This window comes from Dermacentor variabilis, chromosome 3, assembly GCF_050947875.1.
Source record: "Dermacentor variabilis isolate Ectoservices chromosome 3, ASM5094787v1, whole genome shotgun sequence".
NCBI lineage: Eukaryota > Metazoa > Arthropoda > Arachnida > Ixodida > Ixodidae > Dermacentor > Dermacentor variabilis.
Window position 1 is genome coordinate 70,708,471 of NC_134570.1, and position 22,956 is coordinate 70,731,426.

General features: G+C 42.2%; 1 protein-coding gene across 2 annotated transcripts in view; it reads right to left on the reverse strand.

Moving 5' to 3' along the window:
* LOC142575855 (ankyrin repeat domain-containing protein 27-like) overlaps positions 1–22,956 on the reverse strand; it is a 36,465-nt gene that overhangs the window by 6,955 nt on the left and 6,554 nt on the right. For both annotated transcript variants that reach the window (XM_075685557.1, XM_075685556.1), the window contains exons 8-15: positions 20,882–21,038; positions 14,838–14,914; positions 14,331–14,496; positions 12,269–12,340; positions 11,505–11,571; positions 5,617–5,755; positions 3,562–3,655; positions 1,605–1,812 (exon numbers count right to left, since the gene is read on the reverse strand). In XM_075685557.1, the coding sequence (XP_075541672.1) occupies positions 1,605–1,812; positions 3,562–3,655; positions 5,617–5,755; positions 11,505–11,571; positions 12,269–12,340; positions 14,331–14,496; positions 14,838–14,914; positions 20,882–21,038 (980 nt within the window). The remainder of the gene's footprint in view (positions 1–1,604; positions 1,813–3,561; positions 3,656–5,616; positions 5,756–11,504; positions 11,572–12,268; positions 12,341–14,330; positions 14,497–14,837; positions 14,915–20,881; positions 21,039–22,956) is intronic.

A 22,956-nucleotide genomic window follows, 5' to 3' on the forward strand; every position in this document is an offset into this window, starting at 1 on the left:
GCTAGAAAGGGCAACAACAGGGTGTGGAGTGGAATGATTTTACACTGTTTAACCCTTTAAAGGTCAATGACATAAATATACGGCGCCTCGAACAAGTCCGAAAATGGTCGATGCCATATATTTACGGTGCCGTCTGTACATTAGAAAGCGTGCCAATTTCCTAACTTTTTCTTTTCTGTCATGTGCTGCCACTATGTGGGGATACAGGGAATTTTTTTTGGCGTGCCTCCGCCTCTCGGTTTTTGTTGCATGGTTTGTTTTAGAGCTAGTTTGCTCACGCGCCTCTATATACTACCGCTCGCGCATTGGCGCGTGCGCGGTCGGGCGACGGTTCCGGTTTTATTGCGCGGGCAGTTTCGGCTTCTTGCACTTGCAAACTGATGGCTATCTCGTTACTAATCGCTCAAAGGGCGACCACTTGTTTCTCGCTCGTTTCGTGCTCACAGGAGTGCGCATAGGAGGGATGCCACCGTGCATGCGTTTCTGTTGCTTTTTTTTCTTTTTTGGACTCTTGCGAAAACTAATTGCCTCTGGTTGGCGATAAGATGAAGATTAGCGGAAGTCGCATGTTTTGCTTTTTTGACGGGCACACAACCACACAGTTTTCTTGAGTGCGTGCAGCTACGCAGTTCTATTATGCTATGGATGTGCATATTAGTGTAAGAGCAGGAACATTTGAGCCTTGCCAAATATTCTCATGAGAGCATTTTCAAAGCCTGGAACTATGTGTGGAACAATGCATCAAATTTTTCATTCTTATTAGTTTATTTCCTTTTTTATTCTTGTTATTCATCAATAAAGAGTACATATATACCAACACAAAATATTTTTTTCTCACTTTACGGTCAGCCTAGAAAAATTTCGGTAAATTTTTTTCGAAATAAGTCCCTAGGAAGAATTGGAATCTGCAATAAAAAAATCAACCCTGGGTGGTTGCATATGGCGAAAAAAATCTACCCTCAAAGGGTTAAGGGACCATTCTACAGTAGTTCGATTTCTCTGGGCAGGCAACCAATAACACCACTTTCCAGTTCAGCCCAGTGCAACAGTTGTGCGAGTATGCAGAATTGCAGCAAAGTTATTTGCCAATTTTTTTGTAATATTAAGCTGCTTATAACATAGAAAAATGAAGTTTTCTCAGGATTAATGCCAGAATCAGCTTTGCTGTGCACAGCTCTGTGAGCACTCAAAACTTTCTATATTCTTTTTTTCTTCCTATGTCAATTTTTGGTTTGTTCCAGAGGAAATATTTCAGTTCTGTCTCAGTTCCGAGGCACAAAAAAAATATGTTCGCAGCAGTTCAAACTGGCCAATGCTCATACATTAAACTTAAATGCTTCTGTTTGTATGTTTTAATGTAACACTTTCATGGGGAACATGGCTACCAACAGGGTTATCGCACACTATTAAACAGACAATTTCAACCAAATGGGGCTCTCCAACATGCAACTACATTTAATTACACAAATATTTTGCATCCCACCCCCATTGGAATACAGCGGCTGTGTCCGGGAATCGAAGCCAGGACCTTGTGCTCGACAGCAGAATTTCACACAGCCACGACCACGACAGGTAAGCAAAAGACGAGCACAGTGGACTGTTACCTTCAGTTTCCCTCTGATGGAACTCCGAAGTGGAGGCCTCGATAAGTTTGGCCGCTTGCTCTAGCTGCCTGTCGATGGGACGACTCTTTGGTGCAGTCACCGCAGTCCTTATTACTTCATCTCCACTGCTGCTGCTGCCATCATTTTTCTTTTTCTTCTCAGAGATCTGAAGTCTGGCAGTGACTTGCATCAATTCTGTCGGCGTTATCTAGAGCGAAATGATCAACATTATGTCAATTTCGTGTAGAGGTTAATGTCAATGTGAACAATTATATGTTCTGATTATTCCAATTCTGTGGAAACTTTCACTGAGTATGCGATAACTATGCTCAGATACAACAGTGCTTTGATGACAACTGAAAGTGTCCAACTGGCATACACAACACAGGTACTCACAAAGCCAAAGTAGAGCATTTTTCTTTTCTTTCTTTTTTTTATCCCACTTCAAGTTGTGACAGATTTCAACACTTCTATTATTTTAGGCTTGAGCTTCCTTTACAAATACCCTGCTATACATGCATTTAAAACAAAGCACTTGGTTGTGCCTTCTTGTTTGTTCTTATCGATTTTCACTCACTGCAATGTGTCTGTATCCTGTGCTGCTAAGAACACGAAATAGACTTACTGCATGAATAAATTGACACACAAAAACAAATTCGAGGGGCCGTTTTACCAGTGGCACAGCATCATCTAAACAGCGTGCCACGCAAGCTGACATTATGCAAAAGCACCAATGAAAGTAGGCACACGCTTGTGCTTAGACATGGTTCTGTGCTTAGACATGGTTCTGGTACAGTGAACGCTCTTTAAACAGAACCTCAAGGGACCAGGGAAATGGGTTCCGTTTATCAGGAGTTCCATTTACTGAGAGACAAAGCTGAAAACAAATGCATGAATAAAAAAGCCAACCAACCATGAGGATGGTGTTCCATTTAAGAGGCAGTTCCATTTAAGCAATTTCCGTTTATCGAGATTCCACTGTACAAGCGCACTTAAACAAAGAGCAGTTGATACAGAGACATCTGTACCTCTGAGCTTCCCTATTCAAATAATGTAAAATTTTGTTATCACGGTATCTGAGGCATTGTGAAAAAACAGAATCAAACAAGGAAATGCTAAATGCAGAAATTCTTTAATCTGGCCGCTGCAGGAATGATTTGAACAAACTTTATTGCACATATATATAAAAGCATTTATGGGCTCCCTGGCTGCTGACGTTTTATCTTGGTCCTCCAATATATACACATATATTTTTTTTTTAATATTCAGGAATATGAAGCATTAACTCTAAAAGCCTATAACGTAGAATGAAAACACACAAATTGCAATATTGTAAGTTGCATCAGCTAGGACAACTAAAGCGGACAAAAGTTATACAAAATTATGAAATATAAATATATAATTTTTAGACAGAAATCCTACAAATTTTGCATCAATGAAGCAACTGCCTTGCATAAACTGTATATTGATCACTATATCTGTCGGCTTTGAATGGTCAAGTAATGTGGTTTACAAAACTGGTAAATCTTTTTCACAGAGCGAGTTTGTAACCTTAGCACTAGAATTATGTCTATTTCTTTTCTTTTCTTCAACTGACCAAATTTTTTTTGCTCGTTTTTGACAGCCTAAATCAATATTTTGACTCACACAGATGGCAGAACAAAATTTTTTTCTTTAAATGCACAAAATTTTATTTATACAAACCAGTTCAGCAGGTGCTACATGAAAGCATCTGTACCTTTCCCGCATATTTGATTAGAGGAACTGGTGTGTGTCTTTAGATAAATTTTCCCCTTTAATATAGCTTGCACAGCAAGTTGCAGAAGGCTCTTCTTGGTCACGTTCGGCTAGCAGGAGAAGCCAGTGGAGCCCTGGACTTGGGGCGCCACCCATCAAGCTCCTAATCCCCTATCCCCCTTTCCCCAATTCAATAATGTTATTCTCTCTCTCTCCATACCTCTCGCCTCATGCCTGTCTGTGATGGCTGCAGATGTGAAGTGTCCTGCAACCTTAGAAATTCCTTAGCAGCTTGGAAAGTAACCAGGGTGTACCTGAACAAAAGACAGGGAAATCAATGACAAAAATAGCCTATTGGAAAGGCACTTAAGTTCAAAGGCACAGACAATGAGAGGCATTGACACCATAAACTATGCAGTGCGTGAAATGTTTGCAGCAGAACTGAAATGGTAAGCAATCTTAACATGGCATGAACTGGCAGACACAATTCACCTTATAGGCCAGCTGCAGCGAAATATTGCATAGCATAAAACATATCTGTAGCAGTAGTAGTGCAGCTACAAAGAAATGTTAGTGCAGGATTTCGTGTGAAAAATGAGAATGGGTGCATCAAAAATAGCTCATGAGAATGCAAGTTTGCCATACTGAAACTGAAAAAGAGCAGGATCATTACCGCTTGCCAGAATTGATGTAGAACTCAGACTAGGTCTCACCCGAGTTGACCACGCCAGGTCCCTGCTTCATATGTATACTGTATTTCTGCCCTCAGTGCTCTTTGGCACAGGAGGCCTGCAGAAATTTTGCACGTATGGCAGTGACCTTTCAGCACCAGTTTTGTGTTTGTGTACGCGAGTGCATGTGTTCGCAGTGGGTGACCTCCCCTGGCAAAAAACCACTACGCCAGCTAAGAGAGTGGTTCCAGAGGACACAGCTACGAGGGGGATAGTGGGTGGTCACCCAAGAACTGCCCTGCAAATGCTGAACAAAGATGCCGTGGGTGGTTTCAAACAGCATCGCCCAAGTTCCACAAAAAGTTTAAAACCGGTTGTTAACAGTGGACAACAGTTTCCAAGAAAGTGAATTAGCACAGCATCTGTGACCGAGGTTTTGATGACTAGTGCATCGGTGCTAAGGGGCTAGCAACCGCACCACCACCTTTCCTACGACGGGAACTCGTAAAGAGTGACCATGAACAGCAGACGGAATGGTAACTTGAATTAGATCATACATTCGCAATTCTCTCTTTTTATTTAGCTACCTAACTACCATTTTCTGGAAATAAATGTAACAAGTTTCTTTCTTGTTATTTAGCCCTGACCTAACCGTTCCATCTCCTAAGGCTCGTCTGCGAGAACAAAACAACAAAGTGAACCAATCTATCGTGACATTGTGAGGCATCTATCTCCCGAGTACTGAAACTGAAATTGTTTTGTAGAAACAAGTATTATTGTATTATCATTAAGTAATTATTCTTTTGTGTGCTCCGATGCTTGCCAGTCTTTCTAGGGGTATTTATAGGGAGTGTTTGAACCATTGTCTAACTCACAAAGAAAATGATGAGTCATAAATGTCCTGTCAGTACTTTTCAGCCTTTTAGCCTAAATTACTATGAAAAAAGAAAGCTTTTTAATTGCACTTAAAAATACTTCTTTGTGAGACCATCCAAAATTGTTTCATACCATTTCCTACCTCTGCACAATATCTGTGGGCTCTTTATGAAACACCAAAATGGGCACCTAGCACAACATAATAACCCACAGATTTGCACACTGCACTAATACGGAATTGGCAAGCTAACCATCTGGCATTTTATGGCAGCCTGTAAATGCGCCAGCATTGCAGAGATGACGACTGCAATTTTTCAATTCGAACGGATGCAGCTGCGTCAGTTTCTTGGAGCGTTTACTCTTGGAAACAATGTGTGCACAGCATTGCTTTCTCAGTCAGACACGCTGAAACACCAACATATTTTTGTTGGATGACTACACATCATACCCAAAAAAGACTATCTCACTTAGGTCTGTCATTCGTATTTAGCAGCTCAGATTCAGTATGTTGGAAAATGGCGACAATGGGCTAGAAAGGGATAAATAAACTGTGCTGAAGTGACATTCTATTGCAGCTGGCCTTTAAGCCACTGTGCAGGTAAAATTCAGCCAAACATTGTCATTTTGCTTATATATGTTCTCGTCAGAAGACTGAATTAGTCAAAGCATTCAATTTCCACTACCACTGACTGTCATGATTTCACGGTACACGAAATGACTAAAATTACCCGAGCATGTCTTTCTCTGGGAGGTTCCAGCTGAAGTTTTGGATGTAGTAGAGGTTGCTTTCCAGATAGGACAGTTTGCATCTGACAATCAAACAGGCCAGGATTGGAATCAGATCATCAGATGTCAGGTGCAGTTGCTCTGTATTGAAGAAGAAATCTGTGTCAGCAAAGGCCAGCGTAAGCATAAGGAATCACATTAGACAAGTCAAGCAACCTGCCTTCTAACTCATCTGTTTTGAGGAACATTAAAAGGCATCTACACATGTCAAACAACTCTCTCAATTCAAACATAGAGTAAGTTAAACAACATACTGGCAGAAGCCAACAGCTCTGCATGGCTTAACTGTGACATGCCAGTCATACAAAGAGATTGCAAATGGCAATTTCTAACACAACCTGAACTTCAATTACTCTGATAATGATGTAGGAATGGCACAGAATACATGACTAGTCATGTACAACGTTGATTTCAATTTTGGATGGCCATACACAAACATAGCATACCACACATGCTATGAGCCAGTCCATTTAATCTTGCTTTCTCACCTTAGACAATACTGCTGGATTCTAATACTATCATAGTGCCCACTAAACCACAAGCTCTTAAAAGACCTTAACACAATTTTTCTTACTATTATTATTACTATCTTTGAGAGCTTGTTTAAGAGTGGTACAGAGGCTGCGTTAGACAGCAAGTGCAGCGAGCTAAATCAGGAAACAGTTGACAATGATGCAAGCGTTGCCTCAATAGAGTAATGAGAAGTTTAGCTAGAGCATTAGAAAAGAAAGAAGAAAACCTTATGCTGTTTTTAGCAGTCAAGAGCAAACGAGATGTAATGGCAAGTGATAGCCAATAGAAACCTATGTTTGCTTTGACAAATGCATAACACAAGCACTTCAAAATGCGTTTGCATCTTTTATGAACTGTTGCACCCTATTGTCACACTTTATAGCAACAGTGAAGGGCCAGACAGTGCCAAAACTGCGAGCTTAGAACTGAACTCTATACTGCGTGAACCTATGGCCAAAAAAAAAAGAAGCAACGCTCAAATCGCAATGACAGCAGCGATCACAGTAGGTTGTCGCATCTGAACTGACGGGTCAAGTCCGTCCACTGATAGTACATGCGTCACTATACATTTCAGACAATCCCTGGTGCTCACATAGATTCAAGAATGCACAGCTCTCAAATATTTCAATAATCTCACAGGAGCATCGATTGGCACAACAGTCAGTGCCATGTTATAGAGCACGCACCTGTGACAAGCATAGGCGAGCGCACCCAGAACTTCCTGGTGTCCGCACACCGTCTGCTAGGCTATACCAATGAATATGGCATAGTCCCTACTATTTGTCAGCACATATATTCTTTGCAACCACTTACTATAACCATCTTGAGCGCAGGTGGCCATGGGTGCATTTCTGTTTGTGATGGTAGTGAATAAGCTGCTGGGGCTACAAGGGACTTACAGGAATAGCTTAGCACATGATGCTACGACACTAGTATGCTCTGTGCCCACACACCTGCTCTCAACACTTTCATAACTGTGCTCTGCAACACGGCGCTGCCCGTTGTGCTGATCAACACTCATAGGAGATTATTAATCTCTTCGAGAGCTGTACAACAGTATCCTCACAAGCATGCAATCTGACCATAAAAGACTTCTTCAATACAATCTGAGGCAGCATTCAAGAAACTTCGGATACCTTAGGCATTCAGCAACGAACAACAGTTTGATGACAGTGATAATCCAGTGAAAGATTGTCACTGGCAAAAAAGTAAAGCAATGTGCACATGACGATACTACAACATGTAGGGGCACCAAGATTCCCGCTGACAAGTGGTTCATATTTATTATCCATCACGCATATTCTGAGCTGATTGCTTTCACCAGGGACCTTCTATACTTTTCCTCTGGTTACAAAACCTCCCGAAAGTTTCATATAGGGACAGGAGGCGGCACCGGAGATGCTGGCCTCTCCCACACCTATTCTAAAACTAGGGAAGAGACTGATATAACTGAGGTCATTACAAGTGTAGATAACAGTGCAATATAGTGCTAGAGGTTTTAAATACGAAAGTTAAAATTGAGATCACATCGGCAAAGGACTTCACAACGATAGATGTACTAAAACCTGATTAAATTAAGCAAGCTAGGTGATTATTTGTCCTTAACTCATTTCAAAGGGGTGCCAATAAATATCATCATCTATTTCAGCATGTTTCCAGGGCGAACATTCAATGGGAACTTCTGGCAAAATAATCCAGCGTGCAATGTGTTTGTTACACACAGTGGTATTGTGTAATTGACATGCCCGTACCCCCTTATAGCATTCGTTCCACAAAATGTTTCAATCAGCTGTCTCTATTTAGACTATTCTCTGGTTTGTTAGATGATCTAGTTAGATTTGGTTAGCAAGTCTAGCCATCATCATCATCATCAGCCTATTTTATGTCCACTGCAGGACAAAGGCCTCTACCTCTGATCTCAAATTATCCCTGCCCTGCACCAACCGATTCCAACTAGCACTTGCAAATTTATTAATTTCATCACCACACCTGGTTTTCTGCCATCCTTGACTGCGCTTCCCTTCTCTTGGCACCCAGTATGTAACCCTAATGGCCCACCGGTTATCTAACTTCCATGACCTGCCCAGCTCCATTTCTTTCTCTTAATGTCAATTAGAATATTGGCTATCCCCGTTCGCGCTCTGATTCATACCACTTTCTTCCTGTATGTTAACATTACACCTAACGTTCTTCGTTCTATCGCTCTTTGCTCAGTTTTTAAAGGGACCCTGAAATTATTTTGATGATTTTTACGAACAGAGTCGTAGAGTAGGTCCTTCTGATCATTAATGACACATCTAAGTGCTCCGCATAAGGCATCTAATTTATTATAAGGTTGCAAAAATGTACATCGCTGTCAATCGCAGCACACTGCTCAGCTGAAGTTTTAGCCGCCCCTAACCATTTGACGTAAGTCGCCCTAATGACGCTTGTAGGGCGAGCTATCTGATTGGTTTCCCAAAGCGTGTCATTAATAATTTTTTCCAACTTTATGGTGAACAAAAGTTGTTAGTAATTTCTGGAATGTTAGTTAATTTGTTTCTATAAAAAGAAAGTAACAGAAAGAGAATGCACAAGACCAATTTCTCACTACACTTAAGCGCTTCCGACACACAGCAAGCGCCGTCTGCTTGTTACAACATGCTCCATTTTGACGAGAGCTCTACGGTAAGTGTCGGTATCAGTCTTTTAGCGAGCACCATGATTCGCCTTTGTTGTGTTGTGGGCTGCAAACATAGTGCCTGGCAATATGTCAAGCTGCAACATCGTGTCCCTCTACAACGCAGCAGATGAGAGCACTGGCTACAGTGCATCCGACTGTCGCTATCCGATCGGCGCCAAAATATGTGTGTTTGCGGCCGTCACTTTACAACGGAGGATTACTACCACAATAGCGTTTCGCGAGTCTGGTATTCGGGTAGACGCAAGCGCAAGGGGACAGGGCCTGGCCGTTTGACCAGGCCATTTCACGAGATGAGCAGAAGCGCAAACGTGAATGGTCTGCACGGTGCAGCCACCTGGTGGCACAGACTTCTACCAAACAAAGTAGCAGCAACGAAGTGTATTCTTGACTGCTGGTGTAAGTTTTTCGATTGTTTAAAAATGTGTAAGATGTTTTACAATTGGTTAGAGCATTATTAGCTCTTGGTTTGGCTGGTTAAGCTCTGCAGCACCAGGTGGCTGGACCGTGCAGACTTATCAGGCCGCTTACGTAGTACGTATACGTTCAAGTTTATTCATAAGCTTGAATTTATGCCTCTACTCATCCATCGAAATGCCCAGCTTGCCTGTGATTACCGTAATACCAGACAGGTTCGGCACTGTGACAGAATGCTTGCAATGCAAGCTGCTTCGATAGCTCTCACTTAGGGCTGATTGCCAAGCAGTTGACGAAGAGGTTGGAGGGGCTTCACACGTGTGTTCCTAGAGAACCAGAAGTAAACGACATGACGTGCCATCATGTCGCAGAGTCAGTGAAGGCGGAGCTTAGCCCAGATCACTTGGCAACCGAGTTGGAGAAAATGCATGGCTCTGGAGGACGGTAACTTGTAATCATCCGGAGCTCTCTTAATACGAGACGCTTCAAACAAATTGTGGCGCAAACGATTAACTTTAGCTGTACCCTACGCGTCTACACAATTTGTCCGAACAGTTTCAGGGGCTCTTTAACTTGTTTTCGAGCTTCTTTGTCAGTCTCCAAGTTTCTGCCCCATATTTTAGCACCGGTAGAATGCACTGATTGTACACCTTTCTTTTTTAATGATAATGGTAAGTTTCTAGTCAGGATCTAACAATGTCTACCATATGCGCTCCAACCCATTTTTACTCTTCTGTAAGTTTCCTTCTCATGATCACGGTCCCCTGTGAATAACTGACCTACGTAAACGTACTCCTTCACAGACTCTAGAGGCTCACTGGCAATCCTGAACTTTTGTTCCCCTTGGCCAGCTATTGACCATTATCTTTGTCTTCTGCATATTAATCTTCAACCTCACTCTTACACTCTCACTGTTAAGGTCCTCAATCATTTGTTGTAGCTCGTCCCCAGTGTTGCTGGACAGGACAACGTCATCTGCAAATCGAAGGTTGACGAGATATTCACCATTGATTATCACCCCTAAGACTTCCCAGTTTAATAGCTTGAATACTTGTTCCAAGCACACAGTGAATAGCATTGGAGAGATTGTCTCTCCTTGTCTGACCCCTTTTCTTTATAGGTATCTTCTACTTTTTTTGGTGATTTACACCTTGTACCGACAATGCTCACACGTCAACAATGGAAGTCAGCCCTTGCACAAAAGCAGGCGTAGGCACAGAACGCATGTGACGTCCAACTGGCATCTCCTGCGATGCCGTTCTGCTTGCCCGAGCGCCGTGGTGCGTCCACTGCGTGCGCTAAATGAAACGCTCCCATCGCGTTACGCAAGTGTTTCGTGACCAGAAGAAAAGTAATGAAGGACCCTGACTTTGCCGATACGTTTGCCTTTGCATTAAGTAGCGTCCAGTGTCACATATCACTGGAGCAATGGGAATACTACAGCCCACTGGCTCAGCCAATCACCACCGAGTGGAAGTGGTGTCCCCGAAATTATAAACCAGAATGTGGCTCATGGCTGCACACAGGAAGGAAACATGACTTTTTCCATGTCACGCATAACGTCCCAGTGCTTGCAACATCATACTCTAGTCCTCTGAAAAGTATGTGCAAAGTGACGTGGCTCATTACGTCTACCTATCTGTTTGAGTGCGTGGTGTCCCAACACTTGCAACGCTAGGGTCTAGCTTTCTGTGAAGCACCCATTAAGTGGCAGATCTAACCGCCTTGGACGTAAAGCTGCATAACTACTACTGGTTTTCAATCAGTTCAGCAAAGCTGCCATGGTGCAGTGGTTAGAGCACATGGCGATTAACTGAAAAATGATGCATTCAAATATTGCCCGGAGGTAATGATCATTTTTTTGCTCTGCATCATTTTTCAATGACAGACCAGCCAACTGACCAAAGGGTAACATCCTTGAAAATCCCATTTGCAGTCTGTAAAACAGACGATTAAAATTAACACAAGTATCATTTTAGTTGATTGATGGGACAAGAAACTTTCGTTCGGACTAGATAGAAAAAAGAAAGATAGAAATGCTTTAGAAGGACAGCGTTTCACACAAAGATAATAACGGAATAAGTTCAAAGATAAATTAGAGTTCATAAGGCCTAACATGAGTTGCCTGGGTAAGAGATAAACAAAAAGATATTGAAAATTTCTTGTACTTTAACAACTCTTTACAATTCAATGTTACAAAACACTGCACAAAAGCCCTACCATTAGGATTTTTCAGACGGGCACAGCTGTATGCAGTAGAGTCATAAATTTCTTCTGATAGCATTTTCTGCAACAAATAACAAAGGATTACACACTGCAACACCAAAGAAACATTAGGAAGTAATTTTACACTCACTTTTCTGAATTTACCTTGTTCCAGGTTTCGGAACACATGGCATAGCGTTTGATTTTATTCGTAATTTTAAACAGAAAACTAAAAAGCAAATTTGCCCCCAGCCATGCATATTTACTTAATTTTAGGCTAATCTCAATTTCTGTACAGGCAATGTGGCCAGGAAAGAAAACACAACGACACAACCACATTTTACTGTTCGCTGTTAGAGTACCTCCCACAGGAACTCCAATTTTCAAAATGTGATTGAGCAGTCAGATAATATTGAGAACAGTCGTCAACTGCCCAAATGCTTCAGCAATCTCAGATTAACCATTTAGAAGTCAATTAAAAAAAATAACTTCATCGTGTATATCACTGCACAAATTACTCCATATAAAAACGCCATCCATCTGACAAACACTCATATAGTAAACATAAAGGGATCGCAAGTAAATTGCTTTAATTTTAAAAATTTATAGCTGCTAAAATCACAGTTAAAGGCACTCTGTAGATCTTTCAGGATACACATTTTACTTTTTAACCTTCGCTCTTGAGCTTGTGTTTTCAAGATACATGTTAGGTATATGATGTGTATATGTTACCTCTTACAAAACATGTTACAAGAGCGTAACATGAAAAAAGTGGTTACCAGAGTGGTCTTTAAACACCAGAGCTTCTCTAAAGGTGTCATCTTCGAGTCCAGTGATGCAAGTTCCACCACCTGGAAAGATGACCAGAATAGGAGCAAACAATCACACAGATCAGGTTATTAAAAACGGAGAGGTAATAATAGGGTAGTGCAAATACCAAATAGTAGATTTCGAATCGAATATTGAATATCAGAAAATTTAACACAAGCTTTTAGGCTTCTAAATTTTATGGAAAAAAAAACACTGCTGCACATGCTCAGGAGGCTAAACCCATTACTAAACAAAAATCTTGCTAGGTTGTTAGGTACCGATAAATATAGATGTATAGTATGCTCTACTTTTATTAAAGGAAACACCAAACTAGTGTGACAGCACTGGTAACAACTCAGTTTGTATACAAAGGTTCAGAATATATATTTTTATTGATAGAATGCCTGTCAAGTAGAATCAAGCCCTTTTTTTTTTCTCTGAATCTGAAGAAATAGGGAAGTTGTCCTAAATACCAATGGGGTTTTCAGTTTAATTGTGGGCCATACTGTGCTTATTGGCAATCGTCTATTGCTTGGAAAGTATTGCTTTCCAGTTTTCTACTGTAAAATAGGAGTGTTCTTTCATCTTTATGGCAGGTGGTTTCTGTGGGATATCATCACCTCTTTAAGGCCAATCTTAACGACAGAAAAATGCGAGGAATGCACATCATGTCACTTGGCACCACTCCGTGCAGTCATCGGCACCAATGGTAAAGACTTCACAAATCGAAAGGCCTACGGCAAGTTCAGTCAACGTCCCCCTCTCCCCTTTTCGACTTCATTTGCATCCATCTGCAGTCTAGGTGAATGCATCTGTAGCCTGGGGTCAGTGTGCTGTCACATGACATTTCCGAGCGCGCCATGCAAATCGAAAGCTAGTTTTGTGATAGGCCACATGAAGATATGAAAAAAGACCATTGTGTGCCTACAAATGGCGTTTGGAACAAGGGGCCACCATACGCTATTTCACAAAGATGGTGGCCATGAAGATGCAAGAGTCATCCTGTGCACTCGATTTCGTTGGTGACGTGGTCTGTCGGCTTTATGAGGGTCACATTGTGAATAGATCCGAGATTCAGTCACCATAACTTTAGTCGCCAAGGCCCCACGACGCACCTCCAACTAGGCCTAATGGGCTAAACAGCGTAGCCAATAGTGTGGCCGTGACGAAAATTTGCCGCCGGGCATTGTGATAACGGGCCACAAACCATCACGGAAAGCCTGTCGCTAATAAGTGTCTGCGGATGGCTGATCAGTGATCTGTCATGAGCTCTCTTGTGCATTTTGACTGACAGCTGCCGTTGAAGCAGCGCTTGGGTCCATGGCCGAACAGCCGGCAACTACTGCGAACTAAGCACACTACTGTGTGCTTGCATGTGGGTAGAAAGCTCGGAACTGCGCAAATCTGCTTGTGTGAACACTGAACTCACGTATTTGATTCGATCAGCATGCCTTCTGGTGGCGAATTGGCCCGATCTTCACACATGCTTCCGTGCTTTCCGCAATAGCTGCTTTTGTTGTTCCTTCTTTTTGCACAGCGTTAATCGTTTCAATCACTCCAGTTGGCCTGATCAAACCTTTTACCGATAAATATTGCATGCCGTGTGAACGCTGCGCACGTCAAGGCACCGTTCATGGCCAGGGTCATTCACCGAAGGAACCAATATATTAAAAATCTAATATCTGAGAAATCAAATATCAGATATTTGATTCACAAATCAAATTATTCGTACGTTCACTACTCGATTTGAAATTGAATATTCGAGTATTTACACACCCTTAGTAATTAATGATTACAAGCACTATATTCCCTATTCCATTCCTATCAGGTGCCATCGCCTAAGTTTCACTATGTCTCACAGTCAGCATCAATCAGTTTGGTACAGCAGCTCCGTCCACAACAAAGCCAAATCAAACCAAGTTGTGGGGTTTGGCATCCCCAGACCAACAGATGGGATATGAGAGTTAATATGAGATTGCAATACACTGTACAGAGGAGCTTCTGACAGTCATAACCGATAGAAAGGCTTACTGAACGAGGCAGTGGGGAGCAGAAGGATTCTCGAACACCGAGTTGATCGGGGCTCAAGCCGGCCGAGTGAAGCTGCCTAAGCTTCTCGACAAGCACAGCGTCCTCCTGCCGACAGAACTGCTTCACAGCACCGAAAACTTTGTGATGGACTGCTCCCATTATGTAGCTGCAAGCACAAAAAAAAGGGGGAAATGCTATTACATCATGAAAATGCAGCATTTTTGATATGATGCTACTACTGAAAAGGGGTTCAATGGAATTATCAATAGCAGTTGATGGTAACCAGATGTTCACCTATTATCAGACTAAAGTGACACAGAGTATCACAAAGGTGACATAGTCAAGTTAATTTTGCCACAAGCCACTGGCACTCCCAAAAAGGACTATTATTAAAAGAGGTGAACTTGTCTTACTAACACATATGTGGGGAGCACCTGATGCCTATGTTGTATGTGTTCTATTCATTGGCTCTCAAATATTAACGGCGATAAAAATAATATACTGCACCTTTCTGCAGCTAGAGATATCCTCTGAAAAGCCCCACCATAACTTGGTATCGGTGGTGTCTGTGACTTCTGGAATGACTGGAAAGGAAAAAGAAGGAAAGAAGGAAAAGATGCAATGCTATCACTAAAGTTGCTCCTAACAGGTCTTACATATTCCTTTACAAAATTATTCCTCAGAATTTTGAGAAAGGCAGCCCACAAACAAATGTCATGAAACAAAACATTGACAGTGCATGCCTTTTATCTTAACTCTTCTGAGACTTAAATATTAAAAGTGGAAAACAATAACGAAGCTCTAACCTGAAAATGAAATATTAGCGTGAGTGTGCACGACTGCCTGGATAAGCCAGGAAAGAGGTTTGAAACATACCCGATATGGAAAAGTTGTTGTAATAATTGCTAAGAACGACGTTGGCTTGAATTAACAAATGTAAATGAAATTGTCCGATGGCAGGATTCAAACAGAGGACCCCTAGCACAACAGCTCATTTTTACTTATAGCCAGCTTACATTTACTTCATACTGCCACTACAGCTACGGGTCTCACCCTTTGAGTAATATTCTAACATGTTTTATTCTCTTACATATATACATTTTTTTCTCTTAAATTTTGCTCTGAGCAAGCATGTTTTGAGGAATACATAGACACTTTATTAACAGCAGACACAGCAGACAAGCAGCAGTAAACTTAGAACAGTAGAGACTAACGATCAAAACATTGCTTTTATATCACAGTGACTTTAGCAGCAAATTTGCTGCTCCTGATTTCAGGAACTTTCTCAAACCAAGTACCCCTCTGGCGTTTTTTTCATCATCAAGAATCTTCCAACGAAAATTTCGGAGACCAACGAGCAAATATTTCTCGCAGACAGAATTTTTTTCTGTAAAACTTGACACAGCATTCACAAAGTCATAAACAAGGCCGAATTTGTAAACGTCATAAATAATTTGGGAGGCTTGGCAGGTATGCCTTATATGAAAGCTCATCCCACTGCAATTAGTAGTCTCTAACCAGAGAATACACAATGTTTGACTGCTAGTTAATGTTTAAAGGAGCACTGACACTAAAATTTTGGATCTTGTCCTCTCTGCTATAATAAGCAGCCAACGACCCAGTTATCACAGTATGAAACCTCGTTTGCTTCAGTGCACAATGATTAATTATTTAGAGCCTCATTTGTAGCAACTAGCCCAAGTTTCGATTTGAGAGAGCAATGAGAGGAGACAGTAGGTTTATAAACACAGCACGTCACATGATCGCACAAAATGGTGACGCGAACACCGCCGCACGAGATTTGTTGTAGCTAGTTGTTTCTCTCCATCTACACATGTACTAGCCGCGTGATGTCCTCGCCACCCTCGTCATTGTCCATACGTATTTCATTGTCCAGCGGCAACAATTTTCTGCAAACGCGAGCAACTGCCATACTGGACATGGCCCTCACATTTAGGCATAGGCATCTTCAAACTAACCGCTTTCCCCATGGGGAAATCCTGCTGGAACGACTGCTTTGCCTTTAGCAGATGCCAATAGGTGGCTACACAGGTTCATGCTAGCACCCCCTTGGCAACAGATGCCATCCCTGCAGATGAATGCAAATTTGCATTTCCTTCTTAAAAACCAGGCAAGTAAAAGTGCCATGTGTTATAGCGAACCACCCAGAAAATGAAATGCGATCTTTCGGTAAGTGGTGAGAACAGCAAAGCAGAGGTAAGCAAAATATCTTATTTTTCTATGCTCGAATTGAGGTGTGCAAACGTGGCCGCTCTTCAGCAGAGTCCACTCTTTACGTCCAGTGGTGTCCACGAACTAGGTCCACTTCTGCCGCTGAGAGCCATCGCGGGGAAATTTATGCCTGACTGTACCCAGCCCTGAATGTGTTGGGCAGAAGTCAACGACTGAGTATGCGCTCAACATTATGCTATACTTGCATTCTGTGTGCAGCCAGTGTAGCACAGTGAACACAGATAGCGCGGGGAATTTAACCACCACGACAAAAACTGTTGCAACGGCACTGAAAGCGCTCCACTGTACTACTAATAACCAAGGAAGACTGGGAGTGCAGCAGTGAAGGGCTAGGTCGTGGGACAAGCAAGAGCATGTACAAGGAGGATGATAAACAACACAAACTCGTGATGTAGCGCTGCTGTTGTTATGCTCTGGGATGTTTACAAACTAACTTTCTTAATGTCAATGTCGCGAGAAGCCATGTGTTGTGGTTTTATGTGCACACATACCGTATTTATTCGCATAATGATCGCACTTTTCTGTAAAAAAAAATTGACGCAAATTCAGGGGTGCGATCATTACGTGGGTTAAATTTCCTGCAAAAAAAAAAAATTGTTCATCCCGCATTTGCTGCAGGATTACAACAGGTCAACAAATAGGCGGCCGCCGCTGATTGTAGTGCGGGACACCAAAACAAAAATGGCGGCCAGCGGAGCAAGCCGAACACGCTGAACGCGATTTTTTTTTTTCTCGTGAGTACATTACATGCATTGAAACAGTTTCTTCCGTATCGGTAATGAATAATATTGTTAATATCAGCAAGCATGCGGCAATAACATAGCCATGTCCACTTTGAGGGGACAAAAACAGATGGGCGCGCTTAGCTGCCAGTGACATAGAAACACATGGCGGGCATGCTGCGGAAACTGTGGCATTTGTCTCCACTACTATCCTAATAAAGCATGTTTCTGCTAAGGATGGGCGAATATCTTAGCTGTGTTACAAGCGGCGGCGTATGAATAGGGTACACTTCTAACATATCAGTGTAAACGTGGCTACTATCATTTCCGCTCACGATCTGTTGCGTGCCCACGATTGCAGAAGAGAAGAATTGAAAGGCACCTTTGCTGTCGTTGTTGTTGTTGACCACAACCATTATAAAGCCTACACATAATAAAGGCAAGTTTGGTTGTAGCTATCTTTTTGTCATGGAAATGCGGAAAGTGATGGAACGAATGAAATGCGGCATCTGCTTAAGAATGTTTGGTGCGTGCAGACCGCCTGGTTTGTCTTGAAGAGTCATTCGCGTAGCATTCAACAGATGGTAAGCACGATCATTATTAGCTAAACTTGGAACATGACATATCACTGCGGCAAGTTCGGGGTGCGATCATTACACAGGAAATAAAAAAATCGAAGTTAGACGACAAAATTCAGGGGTGCGATCATTACGCAAGTGCGATCATTATGCGAGTAAATACGGTACTTTAAAACTGATTTTAAATATGTTTTAAGCTACATTCGCCATTTATAGCTTGTAGATAATGTGTGTGTGTGTCCACAGAAATCGACCTCACAAGTTATCTCAACTTAGAAATATTGTGTCAGCATCTTGCCAAGGTTGAGGACTGGGCGTGTTGGTACAGCATATTAGAGGCTTGATTGCGCAACATTTGGATGACACACGCAGAAGAGAAACACACACTACAGAGCGCTCTGTGGTGTGTGTTTCTCTTCTGTGTGTGTCGCCCAAATGTTGCACAATCAAGCCTCTAAAGTGTCGGTATCCCTTTATTGGGATATTTGTCCAAAAGAGTCCAAGGGTCAAAGTAAAACTTCAAATTGATACTTTTACGAAAAACAGGAGTTTGATAAGATGCAAGACAATGCAAAGCATAACGATCTATGGAAACAACTTAAAGAGGTCTTGAACTACCCTTCGGGCTTGGTGAAAAAACACAGACCGCAGATAGCATACGGCACTGTGAACACCTCAGCCAAATTTTGCAGCCGTGTACGGTGCGTGGAGCTCGCAAGCAGAGCGCAAGGTCACCGTTTTTCTTAAATGCTCTCCTTTCAACAGTAGCCTGCTCCTCACTATTTTCCAGACACTTTATTTCGTAATATAGCAGATTCCTTTAGGCAGCTGCTATTGGCCAATAGATGACATCAATCAAGAAGGGTGTCTGGATCAGTGCGCTTCTTCCTACTGTTACTGTGTATATTTATTGACACAGTTTAATAAACAGGCTGATGTAAGTGAGTATCTGCTTTTGCATTCTGATAATAATTACATACTTCCAGAAGAAGCAAACTACTGTTTCATCACACTCGGCCGTGGCCACCCACGTAGAAATTAAACTTTGGCTACCCTGCTTATCGGTGTCGTAGCCATCGGGTCTCGCTAATTTTGACTCGTTTTGAACACTCAACTAGCCTCGAACCACACGAAACTTAAGGTCAGATCCCACACACGCTTGCCAGTGCACACTCACTCCTAGCCGCTCCTGGTTAGACGCTTTGGCAGACTTCGCTTCGTATTGAGCTATTGACTGTGCTTCAAAATGCGCAAGTTGGATGTGGCTACTATCCGTCGGTCAAGCTGGTGCAGGACAAAGCCGGTCTGCACTACGTAGTATGGCCAGACAGGAGCATATGAGCGCAAGCAGGCACTTCAGCCCTGTCAAGCAAACGCTGCGCATACGCACTACAGTTGCATGTAGCTGCAGTCTGCTGCATAGTGTACATACCACGAGCACCGCGAGGTGCCGTGACAAATCTGCTGGCTGAGCACGCTGTGCCAATGAAGACAACCGTGTTTGGCTACGTTTGGCGCACTGTAGGCGCCAAAACCGGAAGTAGTGGCGTCTACTTGAACATCCAAAGTCACATTTGAGCTGCGTGCCATGGTGACAGTAGGCAGAGCGTTGTAAGCAACCCCGCTCCGCCGTAGTCTACGCAGTGAAAAGCCTTGCAGAAGGAATGGGAGCACAGAGAACAGTGTCATATGCACCCTTTGATTTCCGATAACTCCGCTTGTTCTGAACATATTGAAGTATTTTTTGCAGAAAGATATTTCAGAAATAGTCTATTTTAACTTCAAATGCCCTTCTTACTTTGATAAAAAGTGTCTCAGGGCCCCTTTAAATTTGAAGAACAGCTCCTAGTAATGTCACAGATTGAGAAAATGCCAGGCCAGAACTATGTATAGTTGTTTTAAATTAATAGTTTACCATACAAGCTGGTGGGTTCTTTGACCTTTTCTTAAGGAAAGGATACAGACGTGTTTCGTGACTTAAATAAGGTGGGTATGCTCAGGTTCTCCCACATACCCCAACTTTTGTCTTCACTGCACAGCTCTTCACCTGTTTGGCTTCCCTGCAAGACATGCACGCGATGGTGGGAGTCGGTGTCGTAGTTATGCAGCTACAATTAGAGATGGTGTGAAGGCTCTGATGCTAGTGCCACCTGAGGACACGGATAACTTGGTCACAAGAGCCGTGCAGAGAAGACTAACGTCAGGGGACGTGAAAGCATCGAGCATTTCAGGTACTAACGCATTCAATTGGTAAGTGCTTCCTCCTGTCACCCGGTTATAGAATGCTCTTCCCAATTTCATCAATGCTAAAACAAATCTAGACAGATTCTGCCAGCTCATGAGCTCACATTTCACTGATAGCAACATCAAATGACATGATAATTTTTTTTTACTTTTATGCATTAGTAGGTTGTTTTGTTGCACAAAAACGTTTCTGGTCTCGATTTCGTATTTTTGTATTTCTTATTCTTGCGTTTCTTATCATTGTTTGACTGATATTGGAAAGTCCACTTTTGTTCACTGTCATATTGTTTGCTTTATGGGCAGAATTTCTTTTTACTTTCTTTTCTACTACATCTACAAGTGTTTTCTCTGCGTTTAATGCTCTAATGTATTTATATTTTATGTTGCATATGTGAATATTGCTCTGTTCCCATGTATTTACTTTTTTACTTTTATGATCCCCTTACCCAATACATCATACAATGCCTGTAAGGAATCTTTAAACAGAACAAAATGTGCAGCATCACAGCAAGAACACTGAATACGCCACAGTTTGCACGCAGAGAAAACAGATTACAGTAGTAAAGCTTGTTTCTCTCATATTGAAGGAACTTCTTGCCAACAAGCACTAAGCAGCAACCACAGCTGGTCAGAGCATCCTCAAACTGCCACCCACTGGCTATTGCGTTCCCTCTAGCAGTGAACTGCAGCGCACCAGCCTAGTAGTCTGATTCAGAGTTTAGGCTTGGGGTATGCCTTCAAAACTTGCACTCACATCCACGGCCCAGAGGACTATGTCTTTCAGCTTCTGCGCAGTGTCATGCAAGTAGGCAGGCAGAATCATGTAGGTGCCACAGAAGCTCTCCAGCTTCCTATCCAGCTCCTTGAGAAGTGGCACAAGCTCAGGCAAACTCCGAAGGTATGTCAGAGATCTGCAGAAAAAAAGACATAGAGGGGCATGTCACACAACTCAATGCTAGACATTCACATTACCTTTGCAAGTCGACCATATCAAGACAACAAGCCATGTCTCACGACCTTAACTGTTTGGTAACAAGCACTGCTAACAACACTAACCGCATTCTAATTTTTCTCAAACTTAACATAACACTTGCTCTTCGCCAAGTAAAACTATTAGCCTATGTAGCTCTCACCAGGCCAGGATTAGATTGTGCTAGTGCTGCATGGAAGCCTCATCATCAAAATAACTTAAATCAAATGCTTGAACATGTCCAGAAGCAAGCTGTTACAATTTATTATTTTCTGCCTACTTGCACAATGACAGCATAACAGACTTAAAAATTCAGAGTGGTAAAAAACCAAAGCCCGCCTGTCCAGTCTACACATATGACACAAAGTATCCAGGCTTTGCATTTTTCATAAATTCTACCATTCATTACCTCTTAACAGCTCCATTATCAAACCAGCCCACCACACCTCCAGCCATATCAGCTACCAGAGGCCCCATTCAATTCCTCGAACTATGACCCACCTACAGTCCTTTCTTTGTGCATACAGCTATGGATTGGAAAGATCTTCCTGTGGACATTGTTGTTCATACTAACCATGCACATTTCAAGACTGTAGTAATGTCTCTCTTTTGTTAACACCATCATCATACCCAGCGTTCATGTAGAACCTCCTACCTTGCATGGTGCTTGAGGTATAAGTAATTGACTATCAATTAATTAATTAATTAATTAATTACCAAGTCTGGCCTCTCAGCTCCCTCTTATATATAGTACACAATGTAACTGGAAACATTTTTTGAAAAGTACACATTAATAACCTGACTATTGCTACAGGTTAACTGAAACAAAAATTTCAGTTTCACAAGACCTACAAGAAAAAGCCAGACACATTAAGCACGCAGTATCAATGACAGCCACTGGCATAGCCAAAAATTATTTTACCAGCAGATCTTGGCGGCCCTCGAAAGGCAACGACCGAGCGAAACCAGAGGGAGGCTGCCACTCCAAAAGAGGGGCAGGCACGGTCGACCAAAGGGAGTAGCACGGCCACGGCCGGAGTAAAGGCGCCACACGCCGGGAAGACGTCATGGCCGCGTCACGGTGATGCCTCCCTTACAGGGGAAGGCTAATCATTAAGCAGGCATTCCTAATAAAATTGCTTCGCTCACTCGCTTGTACCAGCCAAAGCCTGTATGCAAGAGCTGGATCAATGCCCAAATTGCCATTGCTCTCCTCCAATTTTAACTGTGTAAGCCTATCACTGTAAGCATGACAGACTGAACATAACTAAGAGCTAGGAATGTGGTAATAACACAAGAAATTACAGGGATAGCATCAAGAGGCAGAAAAACAATGTGGCATGCATCACAGGTTGAACATGGATAGATGGATGAGAATATAGAAATAAGTGGAGAGGAACAGGTGATATAATGAGTTGAACAGATAATCAATGGTCTATTAGGTTGACAGAACACATGTCAAAGGAAATACTGTTGATGGAAACATGGGATTAGATTAGGTAATAAGATTAGGAGACTTGCAGGCACAGGAACAGTTCGGCTCACACTGGTCTAGGTGCAAAAGGAGATCTGTTTGAGATCTCTATGAGAGATCTACGAGGCCTTTGCTGATGGTGATGATAATACTGATGGCGATGCTGATGATACAAGCCCCAAGTTGCAGCCTCTTGCCCTTTTATAGGTATTTCATATTGCAAGATGAAAAGAGTTGTGTACCATCCAGCCATCTCTCATGCTGAACGAGTGCGAATTGTCATTTTTTGAAAGACCAGCAAAAAGAAAAAAAATGTAATTGGATTGCTTTAGAACAACCATGTTTTGTTCCCTTTCTTTTTCTTTTAAATAGTGGCATTCTTTGT